This window comes from Benincasa hispida, chromosome 7 (genome assembly GCF_009727055.1).
Source record: "Benincasa hispida cultivar B227 chromosome 7, ASM972705v1, whole genome shotgun sequence".
Taxonomy (NCBI): domain Eukaryota; kingdom Viridiplantae; phylum Streptophyta; class Magnoliopsida; order Cucurbitales; family Cucurbitaceae; genus Benincasa; species Benincasa hispida.
The window spans coordinates 43,093,307-43,113,552 of record NC_052355.1 but is presented as its reverse complement, the minus strand read 5'-3'; the positions used below and the strand labels follow the sequence as shown (position 1 = coordinate 43,113,552).

Here is a 20,246-nt window from a genome sequence, read left to right as displayed (position 1 = left end):
CATCTAACACCTTAAGTACAACCGATCCCTCTAATGAACAATTAGTTATAGACTAACTATAACCAAACCTCTCTCAAGTCAGTAGAGGGTATGATGTCACATTGTTCAAGATCCGGAATCAGCTCTTACTGGAGCAATTTATCTATTAACTCAAACAATAAGGAAGGAGTGAATTTCTTCTTATGTAGTTGTGTTCCCAACTCCCCAATCAAACGAATCCCTAAAATGGTAGGCATATTGAGTTCAAGAAACTAGCCACTCTCACCCATGTAAATTAAATGATCGCCCTCATAGGCAGGAGTTCACAACTCAGTGAGAATTAAGGTCAAGTCACTTATGATCATCCTGGTGAAATCTAATTCCCTTTTAGCAACAGTGTTATAAGTGAGACTATTCATTTCGTGGTCCGATCTTATACAAACTCTTTGTATAGTATACCTTGACTCACATGTCTCCATATGAATGATCAGGATCAGATCATTTGTAGTACTTTACAATAATTGTAACAACTATAAAGCGGGTCATATCTGTAGTGTCACCAGTATAAGATACCTAGCCTTATCCATCTACTACAGACTGTCCAAGTTATTACTTAAAAATGATCTACCTATATGTCTCTACATATATGTTTAAGTTACATCTAATAACCTTGGATCTTAGTTTATGAGTTTTTGCATTAATGCAACTAAATCTCAAATAAAATACAACTTATTTTATTAGATAAATAATATTTTTGTACAAATACAATTTATAAACTACAAGACCACGAGATTTAGGATATCACCCCAACAATTTCCCACTTGTCCTAAAGCTAGTGGGTGTAAAAATACAAAGTAAAATTACAAGGTACAATACACAAAAACAAGAAATTAGGCATATGTTACGTGCTCAGTAAAAATCTCTCACTTTCCCTAGACTTGATGAGGTCTGTCTCGTAGATGCAGACTATCCAAGTGACCCTCGAACACCTTAGTTGTTGGAACATTTGTAAATGGATCAACAACATTATGCTCTGAAGCGATCTTCATGATGATCACGTCCCCTCGATGCACAATCTTCCGTATGAGATGATACTTGAGCTATGTGTTTTCAAGGCTTGTGGCTTCTAGGCTCCCTAGAATTCGCCACAACACCACTATTATCACAATAAAGGGTGATAGTCTTTGACATGTTTGGAACAACTTCTAGATCAGTCAAAAACTTTTTGAGCCATATAGCCTCCTTGGCAGTTTCAAAAGTTGCTACAGACTTTGCTTCCATGGTAGAGTCACTATGCAACCTTGCTTAGTGCTCCTCCAGACTACAACTCCTCCTTTAAGAATCAACACTGATTCTGAAGTGGATTTCCTAGAATTTCTATCAGTCTGAAAATTAGAGTCAGTGTGTAAGGATTAAATCCTTAGACCTATACATAAACATGTAGTCCCTTGTTCTCCTAAGGTACTTGAGGATGGCTTTAACTATCGTATAGTGATCTACTCCTGGATTAGATTGGTATCTACTGACTATCCTCACTGCATAGCAAATGTTAGGTCTAGTACATAACATTGCATACATAAGGCTACTAACAGCTGATGCATAGAGGATCCATCTCATCTCCTCAACTTCTTGAGGTATCTTAGGACACTATTCCTTAGACAAAATAATTCTATGCCTGAAAGGTAATAAACCTCTCTTAGAATTCTGCATTGAGTACTCGACAAAAATTTTGTCAATATATGATATCTGAGACAAGGCCAACGATTTGTTCTTACGATCCTTGAAGCTTTGTATCCCTGTACTAAACAACCTCTCTCCTAAATCTTACATTTGGAACTGGGTCACTAACTACTATAAAACATTAGTCAATAGACCTACATCATCTCAATGAGTAGGATATCGTTCATGTACAATACTAGGAAAACTACTTAACTATTAATGATTTTCTTGTAAACACAAGGCTTAACAATATTTTTTTTATCAAAGTCATAAGATTTGATCATAGTATCAAATCTTATATCCCAAGATCGGGATGCTTGTTTCAGTCCATAAATGGATCAACTAAACTTGCAAACCTTTTACTCTTGACTTTGGAAAATGAATCCCTATGGTTGTTACATATAGATGGTCTCCTTAAGATTATCATTCAAAAAGGTAGTCTTAACGTCCATTTGCCAAATCTCATAGTGATAATATGCGGTAATGGACAGGAGTATCCTGATAGACTTTAATATGACAATAGGTGAGAAATTTTTCTCATAGTCAACTCCCTCAACCAGGGTATAACCTTTTGCAACCAGTCTAGCCTTAAAGATCTACACCCTTTTTTCTTTTGGAGATCCATTTGCAACCTATAGGTTTAACCCCATCAAAATGATCTACAAGATACCAGACTGAATTGAAGTACATAGACTCTATTTCAAGATCCATAGCTTATCCATTCATCTTTGACCACATCCTCCATTGCCTATTTATCAGACAATGAATCCTCAACGTCGACATCTGATATGATGGTCAGGATTTCTGTTAAATCTATATAATGAATATGTGGGTTTGTAACCCTCCCACTACGTCGAGGCTTCCTCAAGAATTGAGGTGGATGTGATTGACTAGATGAACCAACATCAATAACTGTTGTTGATGTATTAGGTTCTTTAACAACTCTTGTTGAAGATTCAGTAGTTTCATTTGAAAGCTTGTTTAATACTATCGTACTGCACGGTTTATGCTCCCTTATGTGGTTCTCTTCTAAAAATGTAGTATTTGTCGACGCAAACACTTTATTATCTTTAGGATCGTAGAAGTAACCACCTCTCATTTCCTTGAGGTAACCTACAAATAGGCATAGTTTTGAACAAGGTTTCAATTTCTTAGGATTAGCATCAAGCACGTGTGCTGGGATACCTTAAATTCATAAATAGCGTAAACTACCTTTACGGTTATTCCATAATTCCAAAGATGTTTCACAAACACTCTTGGACAGAACACAGTTCAAAATATAAGTGGAAGTCTGTACTGCATAACCCAAAAACGAGTAAGGTAAATGAGCATAACTCATCATAGATCAAACTATGCCTAACAAGATTATATTTCTCCTTTCTGATACACCATTCTGCTGAGGTGTACCAGGAGCCGAAGGTTGGGACATGATTGCATGATCTATCAAATAGTCCTTAGAATCTTAAATCCATATACTCTCTACATCAATCAATTTGAAGCGTCTTAATTGTTTTACCTAATGTATTCTCAACTTTAGCCTTGTACTCCTTGAACTTTTTAAGGGCTTCAGACTTATGTTGCATCAGGTAAACATACCCATACCTTAAATAATCATCTATGAAATAGATGAAATCTTCAAACCCTTATCTTGCCTTAACATTCATAGGACCACAAAGGTCCGAATGTACAAGTTTAAAAGATTTTTTTGGCTCTATGACCTTTTCCAGTAAAATGTCATTTAGTCATTTTGTCTTCAAGGCATGACTCATATACTGGTAAAGAATTTTCTTCTAACTCGCTTAGAAATCTATTCTTAACCAGCTTCTCAATTTTATTGAGATTTATATGTCCTAATCTTAGGTATTAAAGTTGGGCATTTTCTTTAGGAGAAATATTTTGTCTTTTATTTTGAGTTATTGCAGTTCTTAACATTCCAGTATTAAGATGGGTCTTATATGCTAACAGCCCTAGCATATAAAGATTACTTTCTAAGTTTACTGAACAAATAAAAGCACTATTCTTGTAAACAAACGTTTCATTCACATTAAGATTTATAGAATAGTTCTGTTCAAGTAGACATTTTATAGAAATCAGGTTCCTCTTTAAATTAAGAACCAAAAATTATCTAATAATAAATATGATTTCTGTAAAAGTAATCGGAGGCCTCCCACTGCTACAGTTGAAACGACTTGCCTAATTCCAACATACATAATCATCTCCCCAGTTTTGAGTTGCTGCTAGGAATTAATTCCCTAAAAAGAAAAACAAACATGATTAGTGGCGCTTGAATTAATTATCCAGACTGAATCATCATTCTCCACTAAGCAAGTTTTTAGTACTAGTAAATCATGTTTACCTTGTTTGGCTTTCTTCTTTTATACCAAATATTTGGAACAATTCCTCTCCAGTGTCCTTCCTGGTTGTAATGGAAGTAGATTCCCTTGGCAACCCTGGCCTTTTTGCCCCTTTGGACCGCAACAAGTTAATTTTCCTCTAACCTCCCTTTGTTTTTTTCAACTTTTTGGTGCCAGAAGAAGAAGGTAAAGACTTCGTTCCAAAGGCCGAGCCTTTGTGGAACTTCTTTGAGGAAGTGGCAACATTTGCCTTTCCCTTGTTCTCCTTGAATTTCATCAAGGACTGATAAGTCTATAGCTCATTAAGGAGGGTGGTCAGGTTGTAATCTAGCTTATTCAAAATACCGTTACTACAGAACTGAAGGAAACTTCTAGGTAGAGTCTCTAGAATGAAGCTAACCTGACTGGTTTCGTCGATGATGGGCTCATTCATCTCAGCCATGTTAAAGTGGACCATCATGTTCAAAACTTCTTGAACAGATGCCCCTTCTTTCATACGAGCATGAAAGATGAATTAAGAGCGTCATGTCAGAGTTGGATGGGCGGTTGTCCAAACATCTCCTTCAACGAATCCATGATCTGTCGTGCAGCGACCATGATTTTGTGCTTCTTGGCCAAAACTTCAGATAAGCTGGCCAAGATGTACACTGGGGCCTTTTTGATTGCCTTGACCCATCTTTCATATGCATTCTGAACATTTTGAGATACTCCAACAACGAGTAGTTGAGGACATTCCTCAACAAGGATGAACCTCGGGTCATTGATAATTAGCATAGTGTTTATAGTATTCTTCCAACTAGTATAGTTATCATCGTTTAGTTTGTTAGCACTTACCAAATTCAATGTAGCGCTAGTCATTTTGTGAACTGCTCAAGCATACAAATTATTTATATTAGTTATTAAGGCATTACCCATGAAAAACCAATCAATTTAGCAAAATTCTAATGCATCCTATATGACATCTATTTTGCAATGATGTTTCATTGAGTCAGGATAAAAACCACCGTAGGGTGATCAGTTCCCCTTCGCTGAATTGAGACAATCTCAACTAATCATTACACTAGAATAACTCTTATTCCTATAATAATTAGTCACTATTGTTCGGTCCAAAAATCATTAACTTACTTTTAAAATTCTTGTAAGTGTAACCCTTTACTTTAGACTCTAGAGTTCTACCCCAATGTGTCAAACATAGGAAAAACCGATTGGGGCAAAAACTAAAACTGTCCATTTCTGGAGTTTGTGTAAAATTTCATGCAAAATGTCATTCATAGAGGGACACAAGCAAAGGTGCCTCAAGACCGAGCATGAAGCTTTACAGCGAACCAATAAAGGAGACCATAAGATGTGTGAACACATCTCTCTCCCACTTACTGTAAACACTCTCTCTATTTACCTTGTTATTGATCTATGTTAAATGCTATCCGTAGGGGGCCATAAGCAAAGGTGTCTCAAGGTCGAGCATAGATCTCACGGTGTGAATTATTTAGGGAGAAACGTGAAAAGAAATTGAAATATCATATACATCATTTTCCTCTCATTGAGTGTTTTAAACCTATGGTTCATAAAAATCTAGCTAATAATTTTTACTAAGTGATTGTTAAAATTTACAAATATAACTCTTACATTGGATAGTTTAACAATAATGATTCTTATCTATTAAACTATAATAAACCTTAGTTATTTATTGCATGCTGATAACATATTTATCTAATTCACCTTCCAGGTCAGTTGGGTGTTCCATTTTTGTCAGCTTAAAATACCTAGCCTAGTCAGAATCTTCCTTAGACAAAGGTCCTTTGTAGATAACTATGTTATAAACTTAATCTTTTATTTACTCCAATTTAATCCTATCAAAAGGGTATTAAAAGATTTAAACCTGTTTCTAATCCCATTAGAAATATTATTAATATAGGTTTATGTGAAATCAATTTTAAACCATTTAAAATTAATTTAACCTATGTTTGCATGCAACTCTTGATAGTAGATTTTAATTCTAATTTCACTAATTTATAATAATAATAAAGTTTAATGAAATAATTAAAACCTATACATGCATCTAATGACATACTTTAAAAAATAATTATTATTATATTTTTCTAAAGTGGTGTCATACTTCATGCATCTCCATTTTCATTACATTATACATATCACTTATATAATAAAGTAATAAAAACATACATAACATACATCCATCATCCATATTATATATTATATCAGTTATAATATAAAATGATGCATGGACATGCTATAAATGCATGCAATCATATAATATAACAATTATATTAAATATGATGCATGACATGCTTAATTAAATCATGCAACTATACAATATAACATTTATATTAAATATGATGCATGAATTAATATTTATCCTATGGTGGGATTTTTATACCATGTGGCATACACTATGCGATATAATAAATTCAATCATACATCACATGTACAAAATAATAAAAGTAACATTGGACCGAAAATTGGCTTCTTAAACATTAATTACATTAGCATAACCCTTATATTAATTTAATTAATGAAAATACAAATAAAACTAATTATTACAAATTAATAATTAAGAAAACAACAAAAAACTGCCAAAATTGCTTCAATCCACGCTCGAAGCCATGATCTAGAGGTCGCTTGACGCGCGTGCATCACGTTCGAAGCGTAACGACACTCTGAGCTAACGTCGCTACGTTGGCTTTTCCCTTGCCATAGCTTAGATCTATGTTGCATGCAGCGTAGCTATGCTGTCTTTTCCCTCGTTGAAGTGTAAAGTTACGCTGTATGCAGCGTTGCTACGTTCTACATCAATGTTGCAACACTGATGCTGAGCATAGCTACGCTGGGCATCTACTTTACAGCGTAATTGCATTGTGCGATATGCTCAAAGGCGGAAAGCTTCCTCTACTTCAATCCATCATCTAAATTGCTCCAAAAGCCTCCAAATTGAAGTCGAAAACACATCACGAATGACACAGACAATTACAGACTCAATTGTAAGAATTAAAACGCCCAAAAATATATTGGGCCTTTACAAATCAACTGAATTAAAGAAGAAAACTACTAAGCTAATTTTTGAAAATATCGAATGAGGAAACCACCAAACATTCATAATGTAGTGTAGAAAAAATCCCACAAAAACTTTGAATTGATGTTCGAAAACGAAAATCAGAGACACAAAATGGCTCTAATACCAATTGAAGGGTCTGGAATACCTCGAAGTGGAAGCAATTAAATGTGTGTGTCTCTAATTTTGTTTTACAGAACATTGAATGTAGAGTGACGGAAACTACAATAAATATAAAATGATAAAACATTTTTTTTCCTACTGAGAATTTTACAAAGAAGAAAGGAAATTGGAAATTCACCTTTGAAGACTTAGCTTTTCATGTTTCCTCTCCACAGCATAGTATCACGAACGAAACTTCTTCTCCCAAACATAAACAAAAATTCACAGCAAGATAGTGACCCAAAACGAACACCACCAAAAGTTCTTCCTCGTTATTCTCAAGGTGAGAATTACGTAGAGTTATGTGGGCTTGCAATTTAATTTTGTGAAAGGGAATGAGAGAGCTTTTGTTAAGAGATTTTCTTTTCTTCACATACAGAGCACTGGGATGGGAGGAAGAAGACGAAGATAATAAGAACCTAAACTTCCCTCTTTCTGTGTTGCACGTAGAAGAGAGAAAATGGGAGTTGAGGGGAGTTATAAAAAATAACTCCCTCCCCATCTTAATTCTCTAAAATTCTAAAAATGAATAGTTAGAATTTTAATAATATATATTAATTAACTTAATATATATAAATATTAAATTATATGTTATATCACATATCACATATAGCCTATAGTTTATATTATATCACATATAAAATAACCCATAGCTTATTATTTTCCTATAGTATTAATTTGAATCATATTCATATTAATTTTGACCTATTGTTTTTATATGAATCACATTCATATCTTTAATATTTGAATCACATTAAAATATTTATTTCTCTCATTAAAACTTTATACTATAATGTATCGTGTACATTACAATAATTGCATCTCAGATAATTAATTTTCTTTAATTAATTTGAACAATTCAAATTAATCCAAAATTAATTTGATTCTCATTAATCCTTATCCAGCTGACAATGGGACCTTATGGACCTATCAATTGAAGCTCCAATGGTATTTGATTAATTAATTAAACTCTTTAATTAAATTAATCAACCTTCATTAATCGCCGTTCACTCTACTAAAGACCGACAACTGCATTTTTCACACTATAGATATGTTTTTGTGTCCATTGGATATAACCAATCAACGGTGTGTTAAGTAGTCAAAATTACCATTTTATCCCCGTAGTTATATCTAACTTTTAAGTACCACTAATCCCTCTAATGAACAACTAGTTATAGTCCAACTATAATCAAACCCCTCTCGGGCCAGAAAAGGGTGTGGCACCACATTGTTCAAGACCCACCGTCGAATTCTTTACTATGTTACCAGAAGCTTACGGGCTTCCAAATATGTTATTGGAAACCGAAGAGTTTCCTACTATGTTACCGGGTGTCGACGGGTACCCTAATATGTTTGCGAGCCTTCGGGTCACCAGTTGCATGTTAGATTGGGTTAAATTGCACATTAGATGGTCATTTAGGATTTAGTTAATTGTATGCATGTTCCACCAGTATGTTGCATTTATTGGATATGAATGCATCGCCTGACCCAATAGTGGGGTTATTTACTGAGTATTTTATATTTTTTTTTTGTTATTTTATGTTTTTCATGTAAAGGTAAGGACACACCGACGAACGGCAGGAAGAACCCATGATCATGCCACTGGAACTAGTTAGATGCTTCTACTCATATTTTCATGTGTTCATGTTTTTAAATCTCAGATTTGAAATTGAATTTAGAAAGTTTTCAGTTTTTGCACTGTTGGTTGTTTTAGATAAAAATTTTCTTGTGATGCTTAATTTTTTTAGAGGTACCCCTAATGATTTTCAGTTATTTAGTTATAATAAAAGTAATTTATTTTATATCCTTTATTTAATTTTAGCCAATTTATGAAAAGTATCGTTTTGAGATTAATGATTGCATGTAGTAACGACCTAGTATAAGTCCTAGGGAGCCGGGTCATTACATTATGTGTATTTGATAATGTAAATATTTGATATTTATTTTTTATATTTTAATACATGCTATACTTTTTTTTATTTTATATAATTAAATTATAAAATGTGAGAAAATATAAGGAAAAACTATACAAGAAACGAGAAACAAGAAATGGTTATCAAACAAGTCTTTTGTTCTTGTTTTTTTTTTTTCAAGAAACAAGAAACATAAATAGTTACTAAACATATTTCTGTTTCTTGTTCTTAAAAAATAGGAAACAGGAAACAAGAAACAAGAAACGAGAAATGGAAATGGAAACTTTATCCAATGGACCATAAATGACTACAATGCGGCCTAAACTTTTAATTTTGTGTAAGTTTTTATATTCTCTATCAAATATGTAACGACCCAGATTTGTACGCATACAGGAAATTAAATGTCAAATAATAAGCAGGACAAAATTTTATTTAAAGGGGTGGAAATTTAGAAGGGAAAAAAATGAATAATTGGAAATTGGAAATTTATTGGATTAATTGGAAATTTATTCATTATCCAAAAAATAATGAATAAGGGAGCAAAATCAAGGAGGATTAATTAGAAGTTGGACACTAGCTAATTTAGGAGACCAACGGGCAGTAGATAACTTTTTGTTTGGGCACTGCTCATTGGAAGAATTGGAGGTGAATTAATTGCCCATATACTCTTAAAATTTGAAAGAGTTAAAAAGAGGAAGTGGAATCCACAAGCAGTGAAGGCAACCACACGTGTAAACTAGCGAAATTGGAGAGAACATTAGAGAGAGCGAGAGTACAGAGAGCAAGATTCTTAACGAGACAGTAGGAAAGAGGGAGCGAGAGCAGGAGCGAGACCAGAGAGAGCGAGAGCGCGACCAGCGATAGTGAGAGCGGAAGCGGGAGTCGCGAGAGCCAAACTAGCGAGAAAGCTGGAGAGAGCGAGATTCTGAGAACAAAGAGAGCGAGATTTGGATAGAAGCGTAATTATACGTTGAATTTGGCCACGATCTTATAGATTATACATAGAAAAAACCCTAAAATTGAATACAAACAAAGAAAGATGACGTAAGGGCAAACGTTAGCCAAAATTAGGTGTCTTATTGAGAGGAATCCTTAAACCCTAAGTAATTTTAAAGAAGCCACCTGTAGGATGATTTGTCACACTGAAAGAGCTATGAAACTACTATAAATAGAACCCTTTGCCAAAGATTTAACCCATTCTCAAACAAATCTCAGTAACAAAGAATCGTGTGAAAGAGTAAGTGTGAGTGAGGAAGTTCTGTGAGGTTAAAAGAGAAAGCTCGGGTAAGGTGCTACCCAAATTTCCTTCTAGTTTAAAAAGGGAAAGCTCTACTGAACAAAATCATAAAGAATAATAAGGAATAACTCGATCACTGTAAGTAGTTTATCTCACCCTCTCTTTAAATGTTGTATGGTAGTGTACCTTTATTATGTTGCATGGTTATGTTAATTGTTATATTGCATTACATGTTTAGAACACGTTTCTCTACAAGGGACCCCATGCATTATGTTTATTCACGATTACGTTAAAATCAAGTTTTAATTAGGTGTAAGTTATGCTTCCAGTCTAATCTTACGTTTATGTTAATGGTTGATGTTGGATGAGACTCTGGCCCTACTGACTGCATGACCTGCTAATCATCAAATGGGTTAGTTTCCACTTAAGTCCTCATCTTCCTTCAGGGCGGAGAAATTTATGCTTCAAAGGCTGGCAGGGCATGTATGGTTGCACCCCTCCAGGCCTAATCTTACGTTATGTTTACGCTAGGGACTAGCAGGGTATGTATGGTTGCACCCCTCTAGTCCAATATTACGTTTATGCTAATGGTTGATGTTGGATGCGACTCTGGCCCTACTGACTGCATGACCCGCTAATCATCAGATGGGTTAGTTTTCGCTTAGGTCCTCATCTTCCTATCAGGGCGGAGAGATTTATGTTGGAAGCATAACCGACCACCACATGTTATTATATGTTTTCGGTCTCAACCATATGTTTTCATGACATGTTGCTTGTGATTGTGCATTTGGTCACTACCCTACGTGAGAACTACTTACTGGGTATATTATATACTCATCCTATATTTTTACAGACTTTGTAGAGTAAGGACACAGCGTAGATGGCAGAATTGGACATCGCTCAAATAGCCAACCATCAAACTCACTATTATAGGCACATGCATTTTGTACCACCACGCTAATGTTTTATGGATCCTGACGTTTTTGATAAATAAACTTTTTATATAGTTTTTCTATCTAATTAATAAAATTTAGATATGTTCTTTGAAATTTTCACCAAAACTCATCTCATGATAGAAAAGTCTAAGTATGCATATCGTAGCGGTCGGATCATAATGTGTAAGGATCCGGTCGTGACAAAATAGGTTTGTGAATTAAAAAAAATGTGCAATAGGTCAAGGATATGTTAGATACAAAATAAAAAGTTTAAAAGTTTATTGGCCGCAAAATCTAGAAAATCAAAACTTACTAACTACTTTGTAAAGTTCATAAACCTATTAAATTTAAGATTTAAAGTTTAAAGACAACATATAACTTTTTAAAATTCAATGAACTATTTCAAACAAACCAATAGTTCATAGATAAGTTTAACCGTTACATCAATTTATAATGTTAGAGAGGGAGAGAAGAAACCTTGGTTATTTTTATATTTTATTTATTTATTATGTTGTTGAGAAATTGTGTAGGTCATGGCCCAAGAATAGAGATCCAATGGCAAACATTGGCCTATCACATCAAAATCCTCTCTCGCTGGTATATAGCAGTAATTATTCTATCACGTGAACAAATAGCAAAATGTAGGATTCTTTTGAATGATAAAAAAATGCGTGAATGTCACATGAGTCCAATTTTTTGAAATCATAAAATATTCTCATTGTCACTTTTAATTGCAGTGGAATCAATTCGACATTTTTATTAATGAGACTGTAATTAATTGTTCAACTATATATCTCGACAGACTTTCAAAGTCAACTAAGATCATCATTTCAAGCGGATAATTTGCCATAAATCTCGCGATTTAATAGTTGTTTTGAATTTTCAAATCAAATTTAATAGTTGTTTTGAATTTTCAAATCAAATTTAATAGTTGTTTTGAATTTTCGAATTTTACACAGCAACTAATTTTCACATCTTATTTTGAAATTTAAAATATCAATTATATTAATCATCCTAACTGAGATTTTTTATTTCTATTATACTTTCTATTAATCTTAATTAAGACTTATGGGTTTTAAATTGTTTTGAACATTATATTTATTATCCTTTTATTTCAAACACAAAATATTTGAATACAATACATAGCCCTAGCTTTCTTCATTCTCTGTATAACGCTTTTTTGTTATGGATGTTCAACGATTAAGATTTTTTTCAATGTAAGTGGGATGAAAACAACCACTATCATGACTTCCGATTTATTGAAGTTTATGTTGCTTCGAACGCATCTTTTTCAATTTTCATCTTTTTTTACTGATTTTATTTTTTGTTATCAATCAACGACATGTCTACTTTGGAGGCTTGACTTAATCGATCAAATCTATGGGTGCATGGATGAAAGACTCAACTTAATCGACCATCAACCAAGAGTTAAAGTCACAAAATCTCTTCTTTCCAAAGTGATTCCTATCAAGCTATTGTGAAAAGCTAGGCCAAGCATATGGACGGTGTTGGTATTAACCAGTTTGTCTTGAGAGTCTTAAACCCACCTTGATAGATTCAATCAAGGAAGGATGTACCATCGCTGAATATTGTTAGTTTATCTTCTATTCATAAGAGATCTCCACAATTGACTTCAACGTCACATCATAATTGGTTAGTAATTTCAATTATGATTTTTAATTGGGATTTTCATAATCCAATCTAACTATGTTTCTTTTATCATGAACGCAATTATTTAAATAATTTTTTACTTGTCCAACCTTCACTTTCTAAACTGATTTTTTGGGTCTAGACATGAAAAAGTATTCTTATAGAATTTTGGGTAAGTTCAAAAGCAATTTAGATGGTTTGGTTGATTTATTTTCAATTGTAGTGTATTTGTTTTTAAGTTTAGTGTATTTGTTGGGCATAGTTTGGAGACTAATTGCAGTATATTTGTAGATTACGTAAATATCTCATCGGAAGTATTGTCAAAAACTTCCCAAAAACCTTTTATGACTACAAAACCCTCATCCAAATTACAATGTAATTAACTTTTTCCTTTGGACGTGTCTTTTATCAACATCTTTATTTTCTCCTAAAATATCTCCCTGTTTTAAATCATCAAATCATATTGTTGTTTTTTCACAAATATCAAAATTAAATCAATTTTTTTCAAATATAATATTATTTATTTGTTTTGATTTTTTTCTTATCTTTTTTCAACTTATTTTATGTTTTTACTTTTTGATTTTTTTAATTAGTTTGAAAATTTTATATAATCAAATATCAGATTTTTTTAATTAGTTTGAAAATTTTAAAACGAAGAGTGAAGATAGACCAATCGCATTTAAAGTACACTACTACAAAATCGGGCTTTAATGTCGGTTTAAAACTGACATTATAGAGATACAATGTCAATTGAAAACCGACATCAAAGATCGTGTTATAAAAGGTATTTAATGTTGGTTGTCTTTAATATCGATTTTAAATCGACATTATAGATGACCAAGATTTCAATGTCAATTATCTTCAATGTCAGTTTTCAACCTACATTTAATATTTTTTTCAATGTCAGTTTTCAACCGACGTTGAACATTATCTTCAATGTCAAATTTTCACCTATTTTTTGTCAGTAATTGTCTGATATTAAATGTCTGTCATCGTTTTGTCATTGAAAAGATGTATATATATATATATATATCCTAGGCACGTGCAAATCAATACTTTTACCTATACATGCACAAAGTAAAATCTTAATTGCTTTCATAAATCCCTAATAATAAGTCACAAAAGAGGAATTGGATGATAATTTAACTATAAAACCAAGGTAATCAACAAATTACCAAAACTCATAAGGGTTACATAGCAAAATTAAAATTTTCTTAGATACAAACAACTTTTATTGGTGTATAAAAAAAGAGAGAACTTTTTTTAAGATACAAAATACAAACTAAGGCTTCGTAAATATACATTCCATCCCCCCTCCCCCCACACACACTTGTTGCCATCCACCATAGATTTGATCCAAATCCAAAGTAGGACTTCCTGTAAGTAGTGAAAAATGGGCAAATAACACATAATAAGAATTCAACTACCCCACATAAGAGAATTTATGAAATTCGAGCAAGGAGCGAAATTAACCAAGCGAGAAAAAAAAAAGCATCATATGATAGGTAGCATTCTTAGATTCAAGAATTCAAGAGAATTTAACAAGTCATGAATTATTCTCAAACGGTAGCTTTCTTTGAGATATAGTTCTTTAAGTTTTGATGCTGTAGACAAGTCAGGAATTTCCTCAAGATCTATGCATCTACTCAGATTCAAGAATTCAAGAGAATTTAACACGAGGGAGTTGCTTGGAAGCTTTTTTAGATTCTCACAGCCTTTGAGGTCCAATGTGACAAGCTTGTCAAGAGAAGGACCGGTCGAGTCATAAATTATTCTCAAACGGTTGCACTCTCTAAGACATAGTTTCTTAAGGTTTGATGATGCAGACAAATCAGGAATTTCTTCAAGGGTTTTGGATCCACTTAGATTCAAAACTTCAAGAGACTTTAACATGAAGAAGTTGATTGGAAGCTTTTCTAGAGTTTCACAACCTTCAAGATTCAAGGTAACAAGCTTACTAAGAGAAGTTATAGACTCATGAATCCTTTTAAAAAATCTGCAGTTTCTAAAATATAAGTTCTCGAGGTATAATGCCGGAGAGAATTTAGGAGTTTCATCTATGAAGCCACAATAACTTGGATCAACATGCTTCAACATTTTACGATTCTAAAAGACAAGAAAAAATGATTCAATACACTTCCTGCTTAAATAATCTGGCAAATAAGGTACTAGAAGCAATATAACTTACCTCAAACAACTAGTCCAACAAGTTGGCCTTTCACAACAAAACTTCCAGGCAAAAACCATTGAACATCAAATATAGAGTACTCAATCCACTTCAACTTATTAGGTAAATACTCAAATATATTTCTGACATTTTTTCTGCTCTTTCAAGAATAAGCAATCTAAGATCTTTCACAAGTCTAGCTTTATGACTTGAACTGCATTTGTTCCCTACAAAATTATAAACAAAGTAATTTAACATTGGTAACAAATAACCAAGTAGACTCACGTTTGTCTTTGGAAATAAGTAAACAAAAATACTTTGCATAAGGTTACTCACTGAATTCTCTTTCAATATCTTGACAACTTCTTCTACCTTCAACAATCTACTCCTTTTTTCAGGCTTAGAAGATTCACGAAAAATAATTGTTTGACCCATTTTTCGTATTAAATCATGCATTTGTATCCTGCTATCTCCAATAGTAACAAGAGAAAGATCCATGAGAATTGTAATTGCATAGTTTGGCTTGAGATGACATACCTTTAACACATCTTTAATGTAGCTAACATACTTTCCACGAATAAACAAGAAATATCAAGGAAAATTTCAAAGAAAGGAAGAGAATATACCCATGACGTTTTGAATCAGAAATTTGGTGCACTTTTCTTGCTTCAGCACTTGAAATCTGTCCCACGACACGAGCATGAAATATATATCCATGAACCTTCATCCCAGTATTGAAAGCTTGCTGGCCTGCACAAGCTTTTAAAACACTACTATAAGTGAACTCCTTGCTTCGACAAAGAAGAACTCATTTGCAACACAAATATTTGACGATAAATTAGACTTGATGAAGTTTTCAACATTTGAGATTAAGAACAAAAACTAAATTTGTGTGGCTAACTTGAAGATTTATTGGAAAAACAAGAACTAAATTTGAACAATTAAAAATATATAATTAAAACTGAATAAGGCTCATCACACTAGCAGATCTGAAGCGACTAAAACTAAATTTGAACAATTATCTTCTCATCTTTTCCAAATTATTTCCTCTCACGAACCTTCCCTTTCTCCTCACCACACAAGTAGATCTGAAGCTTTTCAACATTTGAACTTGAGAACAGCCAGAACCATATTAACACTCGCCACACTAACATATTTGAAGCAACCACAGCTAGCGAACGAGTGGCAAAACTAGTGGTGACAAACTATAGACAATGTCGGCAGCTGGAGACTCTAACCGACGGTGAAACGCTGAAGGCTGGACATGCATGGCTAGGCAGCACACGTGTAGGTGGGTGAGCGGCGAGATCCACGAAACCCAGTGACAGCGACGTCAGGATCTACAATTGACGAAGCCTGGCGACACTGCTAATCGGAGAGGCCAAAAGAACGGGCAATCAGAGCAACAAATGCGCATACACGTATTAGTTTTTAGTTTTTTCAACCAATATCAAAGCCTAGATTTCTTGTAGTGGTAGTAGAGTGGAGAAAATTATGGTTGCAATGATAGATTCAAAGACAGCGATTCTATTCACGACAGTACCATTATTAGGAGTTGAGATCGGCAATGGAGCCTATGTTAGAGAAGTTGAGATAGAAGAAGATGAAACTAGAGTGATCACTAGTGGCTCTAAAGGAGCAATAAATGAAGTTGGTGGAGAAGGAGGCAAAGTTGAAGTTGATGGTGAAGCATTGGTGGAAGGAGAGGGAGCCAATCCTGACAGAGCAAGGGTGAGGTCAGCAATGGAGCCTATGTTGGAGGAGTTGAGATAGAAGAAGATGAAACTGGACCGATCACTAGTGGCTCTAAAGGAGCAATAAATGAAGCCAGTGGAGAAGGAGGCGAAGTTGAAGCTAATGGTGAAGTATTGGTGGAAGGAGAGGGAGCCATGCCTGAAAAGCAAGTGTTGGGCCTGCTTCTGTAAATTTGATGAATTCAGCCCAAATGATGAAATGTTTGTGAGGCCTTTCTTTGCTGATCCAAATGTGAGCCCAGTTCTTTTGCCCAAAAATACTTTGGTTGGTAGAAAACTTAGCTATTACATGCCCACGATTTTCCAGCTGATGCCTTACATGTGGTTTGAACCACTGCTCTTTGTCTGATGGAAAAATGAAAGAAACACTTTCTTTCTGATGGGTGATTAATGCAGAATTAATTTTATTTCTCTCTCTTTTGCTCTCTGATTCTCTCGTTCTCTACCTTCTAAGTTCTTTCACTTTCTTCTAATCCTAATGTCTTCTTGTTTGATCTGTGCAACTGCTTTGAGTATACGATGGAAGAGTCATGCAATCGTGTAGACGACGGTAGAAGGAAATGGTGAACGAACATGCAATCGTGTAGACGATGGAAGAAGGAAATGGTAAACGATCATTCAATCTTGTAGACGATGAGAAGAAAATGGTGAATGTTCATTCAATCTTGTAGACGATGAGAAGGAAATGGTNACGATGAGAAGAAAATGGTGAATGTTCATTCAATCTTGTAGACGATGAGAAGGAAATGGTAAACGATCATTCAATCTTGTAGACGATGAGAAGAAGGGGAAGGAAATGCACAACGATATACGTGGTTCGGCTATTGAAGCCTACGTCCACGGGAAGGAGAGAGTTTTATTAAGAGCTAAGTCACAGATTATTTCTTTTACAGATTTTTCAAGTTCTTCTTGAAGCTATACGTATGTTGTTGTATCTAAAATTTGTAAATGATGAGTATTTATACTAATTTTTGATACAAGTAGTTACAATAACTAACTGTAAAAGTTAAAGAAATGTGAAATAGTTCTTGAATGGTGAATGTATGAGCTTATAATTTTCAACAAGGGATGAAGACAGAATCAAGTCAAAAGTGTCGCCACTGTTGGTGGAAGAGCTGATTGCAGAGAGAAAAATGGTAGCAACTTGATTGGAGAAGAGATCATTGTGGTGTTCAGAGCACGGTCAACCGATAGTCTCTAAATGTTTGTTTTAATTACAATATAATTATGAATATTTTTTAATAAGTCAATTGTGGTCTCATTTGTATGACAGGGGTAGTTTAGACTTTTATAAATCCGTTTATTTTTTTATTTTTAATTCATTTTGTCATTTTAAGAAATGAAATGTTGATTTGCTATTTATACAAATGAAAAGTTACAATCTGTCATTCTTTTTGTTAGCCACTATGAGATCTTCTTCCACTTCCATTATGTCAATATTTCCATGATTACAACTTCTGTGTTTTGCATAATAATGCAAAAGGCCAAATACTCACTTTGTCTCATAATATTAAATTGAAAAACCTTAGGTCGAGTCGGGCAAATACTCGATAGAAATATGCCATGGACACTTTTGTTTTTCTTTTAAGTATTATTCTAATTTTTTTTTATTGTGTGTAAAAGAGAGGGAAGCATAAGTAGGTGTGGTGTAGTCTAAGCTGCACATAACTATTACTCATATTTAATCTATCTCTTGCTATAAAAATTTATTATAATCTTCGAGGAGGAGGAGTCTTGAATTCTCTTATTTATTTAAAAAATACTCTTATTCTTTCAATATTAAATGGTAAAGATTTCAAAACTATTATTAGAATTGAAATCAATTAAAATGTTGATAAAAATCTGAAATAGTGTAGCAGTGACCTAGAATGAAAAATGAGATCACTGCCACAACTAATCCAAGTTTCAATTTTCATACAACATTTAATAATTGTTTTGAAATGTTTGTAAAATAATTGATGGTGATATTGAAACTTTAGAAGAATATGAGTATTTCTTAAATGAAGAGTAAAGTATAGAGATATCAATCTTCTTAGCGAAAATTAAAAATTGGGTGTCCCTCACAGAAGAAAAGACCAAGCTTAAATTAGGTTAATTTATTTATAGATAGGTGACTTAAGATACTCATAATTCCAACCTCTTTTTATTGGCAATTAAGCTTGTAATCAATTCCAACTTGATTACTCTTTCAACTATGACTCATCACTTGCTTTTGAATTACGCTAAAGAAAAAAAAAAAAGTATTATCCCCCAAAAAGAAAAAGGTTGTAGGGATCAATTTCTCAATAAAAGCTTCTAATGATTTAATCCCTCACCTCTCTCCTCCCCTTTATTTTCTAAAAAATTTCCAATTTATTTGACGGGAGAACACATGGTTGCAAGAAAATGATGGAGAAATTTTTTTCACAATTATGATAAGAATAAGTAGAAAAATAATCTAGAAATTCAAAGAAAGTAATAAAACTGAAAATATACGAATTAACATAAATTAAAAAAAAAAAACTCAAAATTGGGAAAAGAACCAAAGACTAAAAAAATTTCATCATGTGAAACATTATTACAATCACTCCAAAATCTCTCCTCGACCCCATTGAAAAAAAAATACTCTTTCAAAGCATTTCTACCAATCACACTCAACCCCATCTCAAATTAGAGATTACAAAAAATGGAATTGAATTAGAGTTGTCACACTCAAACTTAAAATGTTTTTAACTGAGACAATTTGAAATCAACCAAAAAGATAAATTAGAATAATTGAAAACTTGATGAGAAGTTAATTGAGATGTGTTACGTTATGATAGATATTTGATTAGAATATTCGATTATAAATTAGAATATTCACTAAAAGTAATTTTCATTCATTAAAAATTATTCTCAAAAATATATATTTTTCATTATATTTCGCGAGTGCAATTTAAATATTTTTCTATACAAGATAATTTTCAACAAAAAAAAAAAAATTCAAAGATCCATTTGACAATAATTTTTTAATTTGTTTTTTATTTTTGGATAATTTATGGAAGGGAGTAATTGAACCACTCACTTTTGAAGTTGGATAGTACAATCATTTTGTCAATTTTAGAATTTTTTTAAAAAAAATTATGAAAACAAATTTAATATATAAAAACAAAAGTATTTTTTACAAACAAATAAAATAAATGAAATCAGATTGAAAGATGGTGTGAATTCCATTCCATATAATATGGCCGCTGGAACTATTTCATATTTGGGCCTAGCGTCGGCCCAGTCAGAAAATAAATCCGCTTTATATTTAGCATAAAAAAGAGCTAAAAAATGGGAATAAAAATA

At 33.1% G+C, this 20,246-nt stretch overlaps 2 protein-coding genes across 2 annotated transcripts; both read right to left on the bottom strand.

Annotated features, from left to right (window-relative positions):
* Nucleotides 1-4,580: 4,580 nt before the first annotated feature.
* Nucleotides 4,581-4,910, bottom strand: LOC120081101. Its single transcript, XM_039035776.1, has one exon. The coding sequence runs from the start codon at nucleotides 4,908-4,910 to the stop codon at nucleotides 4,581-4,583; it is 330 nt and encodes a 109-aa protein (XP_038891704.1).
* A 9,600-nt stretch (nucleotides 4,911-14,510) lies between these two features.
* Nucleotides 14,511-15,113, bottom strand: LOC120081099 (disease resistance protein RPP4-like). Its single transcript, XM_039035775.1, has one exon. The coding sequence runs from the start codon at nucleotides 15,111-15,113 to the stop codon at nucleotides 14,511-14,513; it is 603 nt and encodes a 200-aa protein (XP_038891703.1).
* Between the last annotated feature and the right edge of the window lie 5,133 nt (nucleotides 15,114-20,246).

Excerpts from the sequence above, each read along its gene's own strand:
- LOC120081101 (XM_039035776.1), bottom strand. The coding sequence starts at position 4,910 with ATGACTAGCGCTACATTGAATTTGGTAAGTGCTAACAAACTAAACGAT.
- LOC120081099 (XM_039035775.1), bottom strand. The coding sequence starts at position 15,113 with ATGTTGAAGCATGTTGATCCAAGTTATTGTGGCTTCATAGATGAAACT.